The following is a 13,873-nucleotide window of genomic DNA, read 5'->3' as shown; positions in this document are numbered from 1 at the left end:
TTATAATACACCTATGTGACATGATAGATGTATTAACTAACCTTATTATTGGACTTCCCTGGTGGCTCAGATGGTAAAGCGTCTGTCTACAATGCGAGAGACCTGGGTTCGATCCCTGGGTTGGGAAGATCCCCTGGAGAAGGAAATGGCAATCCACTCCAGTACTACTGCCTGGAAAATCCCATGGACAGAGGAGCCTGGTAGGCCCCAGTCCATGGGGTCACAAAGATTCGGACAGAACTGAGCGACTTCACTTTCAACCTTATTATGGTAATCATTTTATAAAATATACATATATCAAATCATTGTTATACAACTTAAACTTATGCAATGCTATCTGTCAATTATATCTCAAATAAAGGTGAAGGGGAAAAAACACTTCTCATTATGGTCATAAAAAATTTCTTCTTTGTAACTTAAAATTTTCTTAACTTGTTTTGTACATTTAGATCTTCAAACCATCTGTAATTTATATACAGCAAATTATACAGCTTTATTCCCAAATAGCCACATGTTTCAACCCCATTTGCTGAATATAAATTCCTTTCTATACTAATTGACAAAGTTATTTTTGTTATGAACTAAATTTCCAATAAACACATGGTCAGCTTCTCAATTCTCTGACATTCTGCTAATCTATTTGCTCATCCCTAAAGCATTACTTTGCCAACAAAGGTCCGTAGAGTCAAAACTGAAGTTTTTCCAGTAGTCATGTATGGATGTGAGAGTTGGACCATAAAGAACGCTGAATGCTGAGGAATTGCTTTCAAATTGTAATGCTGGAAGAAGACTCTTGAGAGTCCACTGGACAACAAGGAGATCCAACCAGTCAATTATAAAGGAAATCAACCCTGAATATTCACTGGAAGGACTGATACCAAAGCTTAAGCTCCAATACTTTGGCTACCTGATATGAAGAGCCAACTCACTAGAGAAGAGCCAACTCATTGGAAAAGACCCTGATGCTGGGAAAGACAGGGCAAGAGAAGAAGGCGGCAACAGAGGATGAGATGGTTGGATGGCATCACTGACTCAACGGACATGAGTTTCAGCAAACTTAGGCAGATAGTGAAGGACAGGGAAGCCTGGCGTGCTGCAGTTCGTAGGGTTGCAGAGAGTTGGACAACAACAACAAAGCAATACTATCCTGTTTTAATTACTATAGCCTTAACATATGCTGATGTCTGCAGGTGCTAAATCACTGGTAAAAATAATTTTTGGCTATTCTTGCACTTTCTCTGATTCTTAAAGTCTTATCTGCAGGCTTATAAAGAACTCCATTAAGATTCCTATTAGAATTTCACAAGTTTATAAATAAGTTAGGAGATACTGCCTTATTTCTGTTGGGTCTACTGCTAAAATGCCAGCTCTAAGTGAGGCCTTCCCTTGACCATCCTATATGAGACTAGCACTCTCTATTTTCCTGATATTTTTTTAGAGCATATTACCATCTGACATATTATATAATCATACTATTTTTTTCTGGTTTCCTTTTCACCACCACCCCGACCTACCCAATAAAGTGCCAGAAAAGTGGGGACCTTCATTTGTTCACAGCTCTATCTGCAACTCACGTAACATATAGAATGAACTCACAAATATTTATACAGTAAATGAATCTTCAGAAGTGAATATTCCAAACCAGGAATATAGTATTTCTGTTTATAAGGTCTTCTTTTTGCCTTTAAATGAAGTTTTAAGGTTTTCTTTACATGGGCCTTATACTTTCAGTTTTACTTGGAAATATTTTATACTTGGATATTCTTTAGAGTAAAACTATTTTTCCATTTTTGATGGAGTGGTATGACTTATATATGTTGCTCTTGTATCCAGCCACATTTATCTGGTTAAGAAAGATTTCCTTCTTTTTCTACCTTAGTATGCTTCAGAAGGAAGCACAAGCTAATCTTTTGAGTGTACTTTTCATCATTCTGAGGGTACTCTGCAAGACTCCATGCTATGTATGTCATTCTGACGTAGGGCTGAAGTAAGAGACATTAGAATGAGACTTTGTTTTCTCTATTTTGCAGCCAAAGCCACCAAATTTTCTTCTAAGAGAAGACAGTTCTTACCAGGATATGTAACAGCGTTCTAAAACTGCAGGTAGCAAACTAAAGGTAGATCATGGCCGTCATTTAAAAAGTGAATCTGAAGATTATTAGCACCTATCATACAGATTAAGGTAAGTACTGGTTTATGATATTTCTGTTATATATAATGTACGATGATAAAAAAAAATGTAGAGTCAGTTAAAAAAACAAAGCTACAAATACAATGCAATAGGAGATGTACTGAGAAGAGAAACTTAGCAAGGGTGGGAGGAGAAAGTGACTAGGAAGACAAGAAAAAGGAAGGAAGCAATAGCAAGAAAGTTCTAAGAAGTGTCATGTAAGTGTGAGTCAGCAAAGGCCTCTGTGGGCCACTGAAGTAGACATGAGAAGGTAGAGTTCTAAGGAAAAACTACACACTTCCCCATCTCCTAGGAAATAAAATTAAATTGAACTGTTTGGGGGGAAAAAATTGCTTTTACTCATTTTATTCAAGATTATTTTCCTGAGAGGTCTTAAACATTAAAATTTGGAATGTTTTGCTTTAAAGTAACATTACAAATAATTCCTACCTTGCTCTCTCTTTCTAGTTCACTTCGCAGCCATTCAAAGTCACTGTATCTTCTTCTAACGGTAGATTCCTTTAGCTTGAAAATAGGCAGATTTGTCTGAAACAAATTAAAAAAAAAAAATCACTCCTAAACTGAAGCATGTTACAAGGATTTCAAACAAGCTGGGGTTAGGGGGGAATCTGTTGTCAAACTGATAAAATGACAAACCTAGTTACCTTAAGATAAGAAAATCATAAAAGTTATTAAGATGATATTTTACCTTTAATAAAGCTTAGCTGTTAAAAAGTATGTAACATATACCAGAATACAAATTTTTAAATGTACATTTGTACATATGCTTTTGGATGTCATTCTTCCTGAGGTCAGTTACATAAATACAAGTCATTTTTTCTATTTTCAGTAAGTGGTAAAAATATCAGAGGAGTGAGATGAAGCCAGCCCTGATTGCTATACAGTTTAGTATACAATGCTTACAGGGGAAACAGAGCTTTACTAGTTTGAAATGAAATACAAAATATTTTGTTATTATGACTAGATTAGAAGTCATAATGAAAGAAAAGAATAAAGGACGATTATTCTTAATGGTCTTCTTAAAAAAGCCAAAAAACAGCAGGGAAAGAGCACAGTGTGCTCTTACTGTCAACAGAAAATCAGGAGTCATACACATAAGGTCCAGAGCTTTCAGACTGCAGGCAACTTTAGGAACTGAAAACATACTGCCCAGTACTTTAAGGTTACATCGGGATGGAAGACTGTTCTTTACAAGAAAGACCACTTCTGTCAAATTCTAAACTTAAAGAATCAAGAACAGATTTTAATTGCACACAAAGTTGGTGCAAATAACCTAATTAATGCCATAATATACTAAAATGCTATTTAATACTATATACTCTCAGATTATATTTTGTTCTTTATCCGGTCTTTGCACTTGTAGAACTGCAAACTGTATTAAAGCTGAAAGGAAAAAGTGCCACCGGAAGGAAAGACTGACACAGAGACATCATCATCATGTAAAATTCCCCTTAAGAAAATCCCAATCACTTGTTAAACTTAATGCCCTAGTAAGTGTCATTCAGTAAAAGAAAAGCTTTTTATTCAGGACCTTAAACCCGTTTTGTAGTGGTTTCAATTTTTTCCAACGTGTATTAACTGCTCTATGTTGTACACCTTATAGCTTGGAATCTTCTACACATGCTATTGGGCATAACACTGTATAGATTTCAAGCATGAAACCAAATCTCACAAGAGGTTTAAAAGCACTTGAATTTTCTTTCCCAGGTAACCACAACATTTGTTCATTGTATTAATGACTAAGAGCAAAATTGCACCTAACAAGACTCTTATTATACTAAAAGTCAAGCTTATATTTAGAGATGCTGGCTTGCTGTACAAGAGGGGTATTCTCATTACCCACAGGGAATGAAATTAGGTCCCCTGGAGAGCAAGAGGGTAATTCCCAGAAAGAAAGCACTGGATTATTTCTCTCTAATTTCACCCATTGGCTTTTTAACCAAGTTCACCCTTCCACACTAAAATATTAAGTCTTTGTAAGTATCTAAAGATAGAAAGGCCTTTACAGAATAGAGTGTTTTCTGCAGGTGAGATTTTACATTTCGAATTCCCTCCTCTCAAATTACCTTACAAAAGGGATTAACTGCTCTCTTTATTCAGTATGTTAAGATCAAGCTTGTGAAAAGAGTTCCCTAAGAATTTTCATACTTCTGGGTACGGAAGTCTATAAAGTTAATCTCTGAAACAACATATCAAGCTTACAGGTACAATGTTGAGGGAAAAATGCCAATTCAGCTCATTTTACCTCCACTTTCCCTTTTGAACTTTTGACACAATCATGATTATATCTGATTCACTTTAATAATGGGTAGTGGGAGGGAGAAAGAGTCCACTCCTTTCTATGACTAGGTAATAGATTGAAGATTATATATTAAATAAAGGATCATGGTTATTTTAAGAAAATTGTATAGTTTTCTCAGCTGGCTATTTCTCTTTATATGAAGACTGCTTTAGAGTTTTTATAAAGTCATATCAAGTAATTTTATTATTTGCCCATTACATTTAGAGTGGTGAGTTGTACCTGTTAACTTCTCCTTGATCATCACAAGGACCTTCAATTCAAATTGATCAGCATACAAATAAAAGATGCTGACGTTTTTTTGTTTATGCCACTGAACTATCACTTTAAATTACAAATGCTCATGATTGGTAACTTTCAACTTATTTAACTCTTAAAAATATTGTATTTTGGTTTTCTCAAGAGAAAAGAGTAAGAGTAATGCCTTTCTCCTACAGTTTTGGAAGGATTCAACTATTATTACAATTTAAGAACATCCACAAAAGGACATAGTGCTAGATAAATGGGAAATATAATGATGAGTAAGATGCAGTCTTGGCCCTTATGAAGCTTATATTTGGTTATAAGCAAATAGTATAAAAATACTATACACCATAAACAAAAACAAAGTTGAAAGACCATAAAGTGTAGATAAATATCTGCAATATAAAACAGAGATAATCATTAAAATGTAAAGAACTTAAGAACTAGTGAAAGATAAAGATGAATAAACTGACAGACTTTATGAAAAACTATGTCAATAACGTTCAACTTCACTCACACAAGAAATGACAGTCAAAACAGTAAGATCCCATTTTCATTTATCAGACAGGCAGGTATTCAATTTTAATACCCAATGATGGTGAAGATAGATAGGCATCTAAAAAACTTACTGCTATTAGTGAAAACAACCTTAAAGAAGGGCGCTTTGGTGACATCTATCACTCTAATTGATTTGGTCGGTATTCTTTTAACATACGGAGTCAGGCACACTACAGGAAGAAGGTTGAGAATGATGAAAATACCATGAACTACATGCAGAGAAGAAAACAGTATATTCAGGAAGCAATTCTTGTACATTCTAAATAAACCACAGGAGATGGTGGGAAATAAGACTGAAAGCCTGAATATCTGGCCAAGGTATCTCCCTGTGAGCACCAGGAGTTAATAGTCATCTCTGAACAGGAATATATCTTTAAAAAAAATAACAAGAGAAGTTACTACAAATTCAACAGGTTAGCTACATATACACTAAAGGGCAGCATGAAAAGTTGGCTCATTCTTATTACACACAAAAGCATTATTTATCTTTTAAGTAACTATGTATAATGCTAGATATTAACTAGACTTATTTTTACAATGTATACAAATATAAAATCATTATGGTATACACCTGAAACTAATATGTCAATTATTTCTTAGAAAGAAAAAGGGCTGGTTCTAGCTAGTTTTATCTGCTTGAAGAGTATGGGAAAGAGACAGACTGAGGCAAATTATAGCAAAAATTCTTTAAAGTTTTTCTTTTGGATATCATTTAAAATGCTTCTGATTTATCCAGAGAGAACTAAGTGCTGAATTCTGAAATTAAATGTAAATCAGACTTAACGATGTTAAGATGACTAAAACTTTTGAACCTTAAAAGGCAAGATTTAGTATTTTCTCATCCTTACATTCCAATTTTATTTTAAGAAAAGTTGCTCTAGTTTCTCAAGCTGAGCATCAACTAGAAACTACTATTTTCCTCCATCTACAGGTCATTTTACCTAACAAGTAAAAGTGTCAAACTCAGCCATTTGTATGAAATAACAGCATTTGAGGAACAGTAACCTAAGACAGGCAAAACTAAAGCCAATCATTAGGCAAAAACCATAAACTAAGCCACACCTGGCAGCTATTTGTGTAGGTATGTGATATTAGTGAATGCTGAAAGTGAGTTTGAGTAACCTTGGTCTATTTTAGACTTTTCAATTCCATTCATGGAGTTATGAATGTCTGGCAAAGCAAAGACAGAGGTACCTATAAATATTTACATTAACCATTGTCATATATATAAGAAACTGCAAATTAACAATAATTTAAAGCTATGTCAGGGCTGTGGCCCAAACTAACATTTAAAAAGCAGAGAATTATAATCATTTGCCCCCCAAAAAGTTAAATTGGCTGCTTGGAATCCATTAAGTCTATAAAAACTATTTTATTTTACATTAAAAATATGCTTCTGTTAATCATTATAAGCCAAATCCTAGTTAAATGTCAGCACTATTTAATAACATTTTTGGGGAAAACTGTAACAGTCTTAACTATGTTTTAACTCTAACTATGTGTGTGTGCTCAATCACTAAGTCGTGTCCAACTCATTCACAACCCCAGGAAATACAGCCCACCAGTCTGCTCTGTCCATGGGATTCCCCAGGCAAGGATACTGAACAGGGGTCCCATTTCCTTCTCCAGGTATCTTCCCAACCCAGGATCGAACCTACATCTCCTATGACTCCTGCACTGCAGGTGGATTCTTTACCACTAAGCCACCTTGAAAGCCCTAACTGTAACACAGTTTTAACATAACTTATGTACAACATACTGGTTCAAGATTTTTTAGATATTATACCCCATTTAAAGTCATTATAAAATACCGGCTATTTTCCTTGTGCTATACAATATATCCCTGTAGCTTATTTATATTATATATGCCTTGTTATCTAAGTCTTCTTCAATCTAGAGCAATCCTCCTGCCCTTTCGCCATTTAAGACAGTGACAGTTTTAAAGAGTGCAGGCCAGATATTTGAGAGATATTATACCCCTGAGTTTGTCCTTTTCCTCATGACGAATTCCATGTCGTTCATCTTTGTCAGGAATGTTCCTATCAGCAGGAAGTTGAAGCCTTCTCAGTACCCCACATCAGAAAGAACACGATGTCAGCTTGTCCTGCTGTTCAATCACTTGGTGAAGGTGAGGTCAGTTAGATCTCTTCCATGTAAAGTTATTTTTTCCCTCTTATATTGAGTTTTTTTTTCCCTTGTACTTACCTTTCATAATAAAATTTAATGCCATTTGAAATTTACCCAGCTAAATTTAAAACCTATGGAATGGGCAAAGCACAGAATGAATTCTTAGAGAATTCACTTTTAGGGGAAGTTATTTGCCTGACTTTAACCACCAGGACAGAGACTGGCTTACTGCAGGAAAACCCCGTTCTGCCAGATACAGTGTGAACACACAGATGTGTAAGTACATTATGTTTGCAATTTGTTGATTCAGAAAAATTAAGACTTATAGTCTACTTGGCTAAAATGAAGCCATAGATATTTGTTACTTATCCTACGCAAAATTCAGGGCAATTCTCAAGCTTCTATGTAGCTTATGAAAAGGTGATGGACTAATCATTATATAAGAAACCTGGGACATTCAGAAAACTAGAAAAGAACAAGAGTAACCCTATTCAGGGCTTCCCTGGTGGCTCAGAAGGTAAAGAATCCACCTGTAATGCAGGAGACCTGCGTTCGATCCCTCAGTCAGGAAGATCCCCTGGAGAAGGGAATGACTACCCACTCCAGTATTCTTGTCTGGACAATTCCACAGACAGAGGAGCCTGGTGGGCTACAGTCCATGGAGTCACAAACAGTCAGACACGACTGAGTGACTAACACATACTAACACACATAACCCTGTTCAAAATTATTCATTGCTCTTTACTTTTCCTAATAACATACCAAAAACAAAACTCCACAGGGATAAAATGTTATGAGCGATGCCTATATGCCTGATACTCTTAAACTGCTATTTATATAAAAGAGAAACTACTAGTCATTTCCCACAAGGTATTACTAACCACATAGGGTAAAACCATCAGGAATTCAAATGGACATTATACACTACAGAACAGATTTTGAAACCATGGTACAGAGCTCTAAAACAAGTGCTCCCTTCACGTTCCGAGGAAATGGCCATATTACAGGTCTCCAAAAAGCTAGGTCTTACACACTTAGAGAGGCTGACCTATCAAAGTCAGCAGCTCACAGATACCCAATATGTAACCTGATTATCACTGATAGCCAAGCAGAAAACCAAGCCTCAAATGTGGTCACCTGAATATAGCTTAACAATAGATATTCGAAAAATGTTTACTAGGTGTTTCTAGCATTTCTTCAGATAGTGTCATGTGTGCATTTGAAAAAAGAGACTGGCAACGACATCAAAAGTATACTCAATAGGCCATACTCTATTCAACCAGTCCTAAGAGATGTAAATGGATGCCTCACTTCAGTTCTCATTAAAAGGCTGTATTTCTTCAAATATCTACATCTAGAGATAAAGGATAAGCTGAGAAGTGCTTAAGCTATTACCTCGCCCTTCAGTACTTTTGATACTTGTTTTACCCAATCTGGAACAGCATGAATAACTGGAGATATGGTTTATAACCTAGATGAACTCTAAATATGGCTTGGGAGAAGTCATTTAAGCAAAGAATAAGCTTTTAGTCTGGAGAACCTTTGAAATGTAGATTGTCATTAAGCCAAGGTATTGTGTTTAGTTTCTTTTTTTTAAATAAAGACGTGGCCTTCCAGTGATACAATTTCCTGTTATTTTAAAAGAAGTATACTTTATGGTATAATTTCTGAAACAGTAGAGAAGACATTGAGACTAGTTTAATGTATAAACCAAGTAATTTCATATATGTCTTCTACTTTGTCCATATTCTTCATTTGTGAATGACAAGATTTATTTGTGAGCTCAAGCAAGATCTTCAATGAGCAACCTTTAATGAAACTGTGCAGTAATAATTCTACTGTAAAGGAAAATTTCTTAATAGTTCTTGAACACTTACATAATCCTACAAGCTTCTGCTGAAAGAAAACTGCCTATTAATAGCATAAGACCTATTTTGAACAATTTTTAAAGTGCAAAACTATTTTCCATCTCTTTCCAACTTGCCTAATTCTAAGAATCACTTCAAGAGGTTTTAAACACACTCCCATCCCCACTTTCTTAGGTGCCCTCATCTAGAGAATCTCATTCAAATTAGTATAGGTTGGACTCCAAACATCAGTATTTTTAGGTGATTCTAAGATACAACTATGGTCAAGAACCACTGCCCTAGACTTATTAAAGGTGAAACAGAATACTGGGTGCTTAGGAATCTGTATGATTCCCAGTGATTCCAGTTTAGCCAGGGCAGATACGGGCAATATTTTACATCCTCAAGGATTTGGAACTGACACTATGAGAACAATGGAAATGGGATGCAAAGTCACCAAAAATAAAACTATAATGTAGAAATCAGTGAAAGAATACTAGTTAAGAAGCTCTGGACTTCCCTGGTAGTCTGGTGGTTGAGAATCCACCTGGCAATGCAAGGGACAAGGGTTTGATTCAGGAAGATTCCACATGCCACAAGGTAAGCCTTTGCACCACAACTACTGAAGCCTGGGCACCCTGGAGCCCGTGCTCCACAGTAAGAAAAGCCACAGCAATGAGGAGCCCACACACCAAAACGAAGCCCCTGCTCACCGCAACTACAGAAAGCCTGCACAACTATGAAGACCTAGCACAGCCAAAAGTAAATATACTCAAGAAAAACAAAAGCAGCTCTTTTCAGTAAGTGTACTCTAAACTTCTATGTATGCATTACCAGGCACATATGGATTACAGAGATAAAAAAAAAATCCTCCTTAAGAGACATTTACAGCATACAACTGGGGGGTTGGATAAAGGAGAGCAAAGTCATCTTCCAAGACTTAAAACCTTTATCAGTTATAATTCATTGTAGACTTACTACTGTTTAGATGAAAGGGTGGAAACCCACACTAAAGTAATCAGGGTAGAAATGAAACAGACATAAAACATATACAGATGAATGTATTAGGTTAAGTTTGCATGGCAGGCTCATAGGAAGTATCCATACCCAAAAAAAGAAAAAGAACAGTGGTACATGCTCATTTGCAGATATGTCATTCTAATACATGACTGACCCTTGACCAATGCTGGAGGTTAGGGACACTGACCCTCCTGAGTTGAAAATCCAAGTAAAATTTATAGCTGGTCCTCTGTATACATGGTTCCTCCATATTTCCAGTTCTGCATCCACAGATTCAACTGACCATGGATTGTGTAGTCTGTAGTATTTACTATTGAAAAAAATCCATAAATAGGAGGACCCATGCAGTTCAGACCCATGCAGTTCAAACCCATGTTGTTTAAGGGCCAACTGTATATCCTTTCAGATTTTATTCTTATTAAAAATACTAGCTTCTCATTTGATATTATTAACATGATTGTATACAGATATCATCTACCTGAGAGATATAGGACATGGTTAAAGCACACAGCTGACCCTGGATAAAATGTACCGGGTGAAAGCTAGATGAAGCTTTAGTACAGATCTAGAGAACTGACACTTTCCTTAGAACAAACCCCTAAGGGTAAAATTACTGGGTCAAAAGCTATGAATGTTAAGGTTTCCAAACGTCCTTCAGAGAGGCTACTTTGCTATAGAGAGAGAAGGTATACAACTGGAGCAGGCTATTACTTTGGTGGCTTACAAAAAACAATGCCTCTCAGTATCTTTCTTTCTGTATCCTCCATATCTTCCCGTGGTGGTGGTGAAGTAGCTAAGTCATATCTGACTCTTGCGACCCCAAGGACGGTAGTCTGCCAGGCTCCTCCATCCATGGGGTTTTCCAGGCAAGAATACTGGAGTGAATTGCTATTTCCTTCCCATATCACCTTGGCCATGTGACTGCCTCTGGTCAATGGCATATTAGCAAATATTTATTAATTACAGTAAGACTCATTCTCTTGGAATATTTCTTCATAAAGATACTGTCTCTTGGAACCCAGCCACCATTTTTCTATTAGAAATCTAACTATCCACATGGAAGAAAACTCAGGACTTGATCAATAGCCTCAGCTTATCTCCCAGATGGTAGCCAGCAACAATGTGCCAGCTAGCCAAATGACTTGAGTCATCTTAGAAATAAATCCTCCAGCCCCAATCAAGCTGCTCCAGTGGATATCAAGAACAGAGATAAGCTATTCCTTCTATGGTCTGACAAAACTGTAGAACTGTGATAAAATGAATGTTGTTTTAAGACATCAACTTTTCACAGTTTTTATTACAAAGTGACAGATAACTGATTCAGTAACCTGACTTTGGTAGAATCACACTAAACATGAAGAGATTAAGAGCATATTATTTCACACACAAAAACGTGATACCTAAAAAAGTGAATAGACTTTAATTTTTAAAAAACTCTTTGCTGTTTATACTTTTTTGCTTCCTTATCAGTTCTTGACTATTTTCTGAGTAGCTAAAGTTCCCAGAAAATCCACCGATTGTGGATTATTCAACAAAGGAAGTGTTCCTCCATAACTTAAGCTGATCCAATGAGCTGAACCTAAAGATTTCCCAAAGCAACGTTCTAAAATAACCGTTGTAATTTAAGATTGAGTTGCTTTCTCTACAGTAATTTGATAAACCTCTAGGAATAGATAGTATAAAAGAGTCTGCCACTTATAAAAGAATGAAGCTGAGGTGTTTCTTCGAAAAATTACCTGGAAAACTATTTTAAAAAATGTAAAAGGGTATTTAATGAGTCCTAATTCTCTATGATATGAATGATCCCCATAGTAATAGACTCCTTTCTCCTCTATTCAGAGGAGAGTAATTAGTTGTAATAAGAGCAACTAGACAATGATACTAAACACTATACGCATGTGTGTTTTACAAGTTGACAGCAGTGCTGTTACAATATTTTATTCCTTTCATAAGGCCGCATAGAATGATTATTGTTCTAATAACCTGAAAGTACTCAAATCACCAATGCAAGATCTTTATATTAGAAACAGTAAGTAACTAAGAATAATCACTGCAGATGGTAATTGCAGCCACGAATTTAAAAGACACTCCTTGGAAGGAAAGTTATGACCAACCTAGATAGCATATTAAAAAGCAGAGATATTACTTTGCCAACAAAGGTCCGTCTAGTCAAGGCTATGGTTTTTCCAGTGATCATGCATGGATGTGAGAGTTGGATGGTGAACAAAGCTGAGCGCCGAAGAATTGATGCTTTTGAACTGTGGTGTTGGAGAAGACTCTTGAGAGTCCCTTGGACTGCAAGGAGGTCCAACCAGTCCATCCTAAAGGAGATCAGTCCTGGGTGTTCATTGGAAGGACTGATGCTAAAGCTGAAACTCCAATACTTTGGCTACCTCATGCGAAGAGTTGACTCATTGGAAAAGACTCTGATGCTGGGAGGGACTGGGGGCAGGAGGAGAAGGGGACGACAGAGGATGAGACGGCTGGATGGTATCACCGTCTCTATGGACATGAGTTTGAGTGAACTCCGGGAGTTGGTGATGGACAGGGAGGCCTGGCGTGCTGCGATTCATGGGGTCGCAAAGAGTTGGACACAACTGAGCGACTGAACTGAACTGAAGAATCGTCATAATCAACCACAGCTAAGAGCACTGTCACAAAAGAATTTGTAACTTGTCATCAAAAGTTTCAATACATTAATAATTACGTTGATTTAATTTAAAAAAATTTCTGGCCAACAGATCCTCATTAACTGTTAGGTGTAATCAGTGTTTCTCGGGTAGCACTGGAGAGCAGGGCATTCTGGTTCTTTTCCTTATAATTTAGGTTCATTTCAGAGTACCCTTTTTTTTCACATAGTTTCCATTCCTTGACCTCTCCTCCAAGCTGTGTTGTGAAGTTTCCAAGAAAAGGAAATCATTCTAGATCTTTCACCTTTAACCCCCAAACCCTACTTGAAAGTATGGCAAATATATTTTAAATCATGACATTTATAAATATTAATTATGACTATGAAGTCTCATAAATCATCAAACCGATGCTACCTTGAATGTGCTAATGAGTACAAAGAAAACAAAGCATTTACTGAGAATTATGAATGTTGACTAAATATATGGACATGATCCCTGACTTAGCAGATTTTATACAGAGAAAGATAAGTCAGGGTTAAGAGATAGACATTAAGAAGAGAAGATACCATGGGGGAGTTTCTGTAAGACAGTATTCCATCTGGGGAGTACACTATTGTGCTAAAGACATGTATGTACACCCCGTTAGGCTAAAAGGCCTTAAAGCTAATAGAAACTTTTTCTATGTACACTTTCATGACTGCTTATATTATTACATATCAGAAGTTTTCAAGTTTAGATGTGGATGAAAAGAGTAAAGTCCCCGGTTTTTCCCATTCACTTAAGGTACTTAAGGTTAGAGTCATTAAGGTTTTATCACACTTAAGGTTTAAATAACTGTTGTAATCCTTTTTGTTGTGTAAGTTCCTGACATGATACATGCTGGGGGAACCAAATGGAAGCACAATATATATGAGTACACATACAATTGTTATTTTCTTTGTATGACTGTAGACTTAAC

At 36.3% G+C, this 13,873-nt stretch overlaps 1 protein-coding gene across 4 annotated transcripts in view; it reads right to left on the bottom strand.

Annotated features, from left to right (window-relative positions):
* SNX3 (sorting nexin 3) overlaps positions 1–13,873 on the bottom strand; it is a 48,172-nt gene that overhangs the window by 8,817 nt on the left and 25,482 nt on the right. For 3 of the 4 annotated variants that reach the window (XM_068985165.1, XM_068985166.1, XM_068985164.1), the window contains exon 2: positions 2,621–2,716. The exons of the other annotated variant lie outside the window; for it this stretch is intronic. In XM_068985165.1, coding sequence (XP_068841266.1) covers positions 2,621–2,716 — 96 coding nt within the window. The remainder of the gene's footprint in view (positions 1–2,620; positions 2,717–13,873) is intronic. 4 annotated transcript variants of the gene reach the window in all.

Source organism: Capricornis sumatraensis, chromosome 13 (assembly GCF_032405125.1).
Source record: "Capricornis sumatraensis isolate serow.1 chromosome 13, serow.2, whole genome shotgun sequence".
Taxonomy (NCBI): domain Eukaryota; kingdom Metazoa; phylum Chordata; class Mammalia; order Artiodactyla; family Bovidae; genus Capricornis; species Capricornis sumatraensis.
This window is presented reverse-complemented; position numbering and strand designations above follow the sequence as displayed.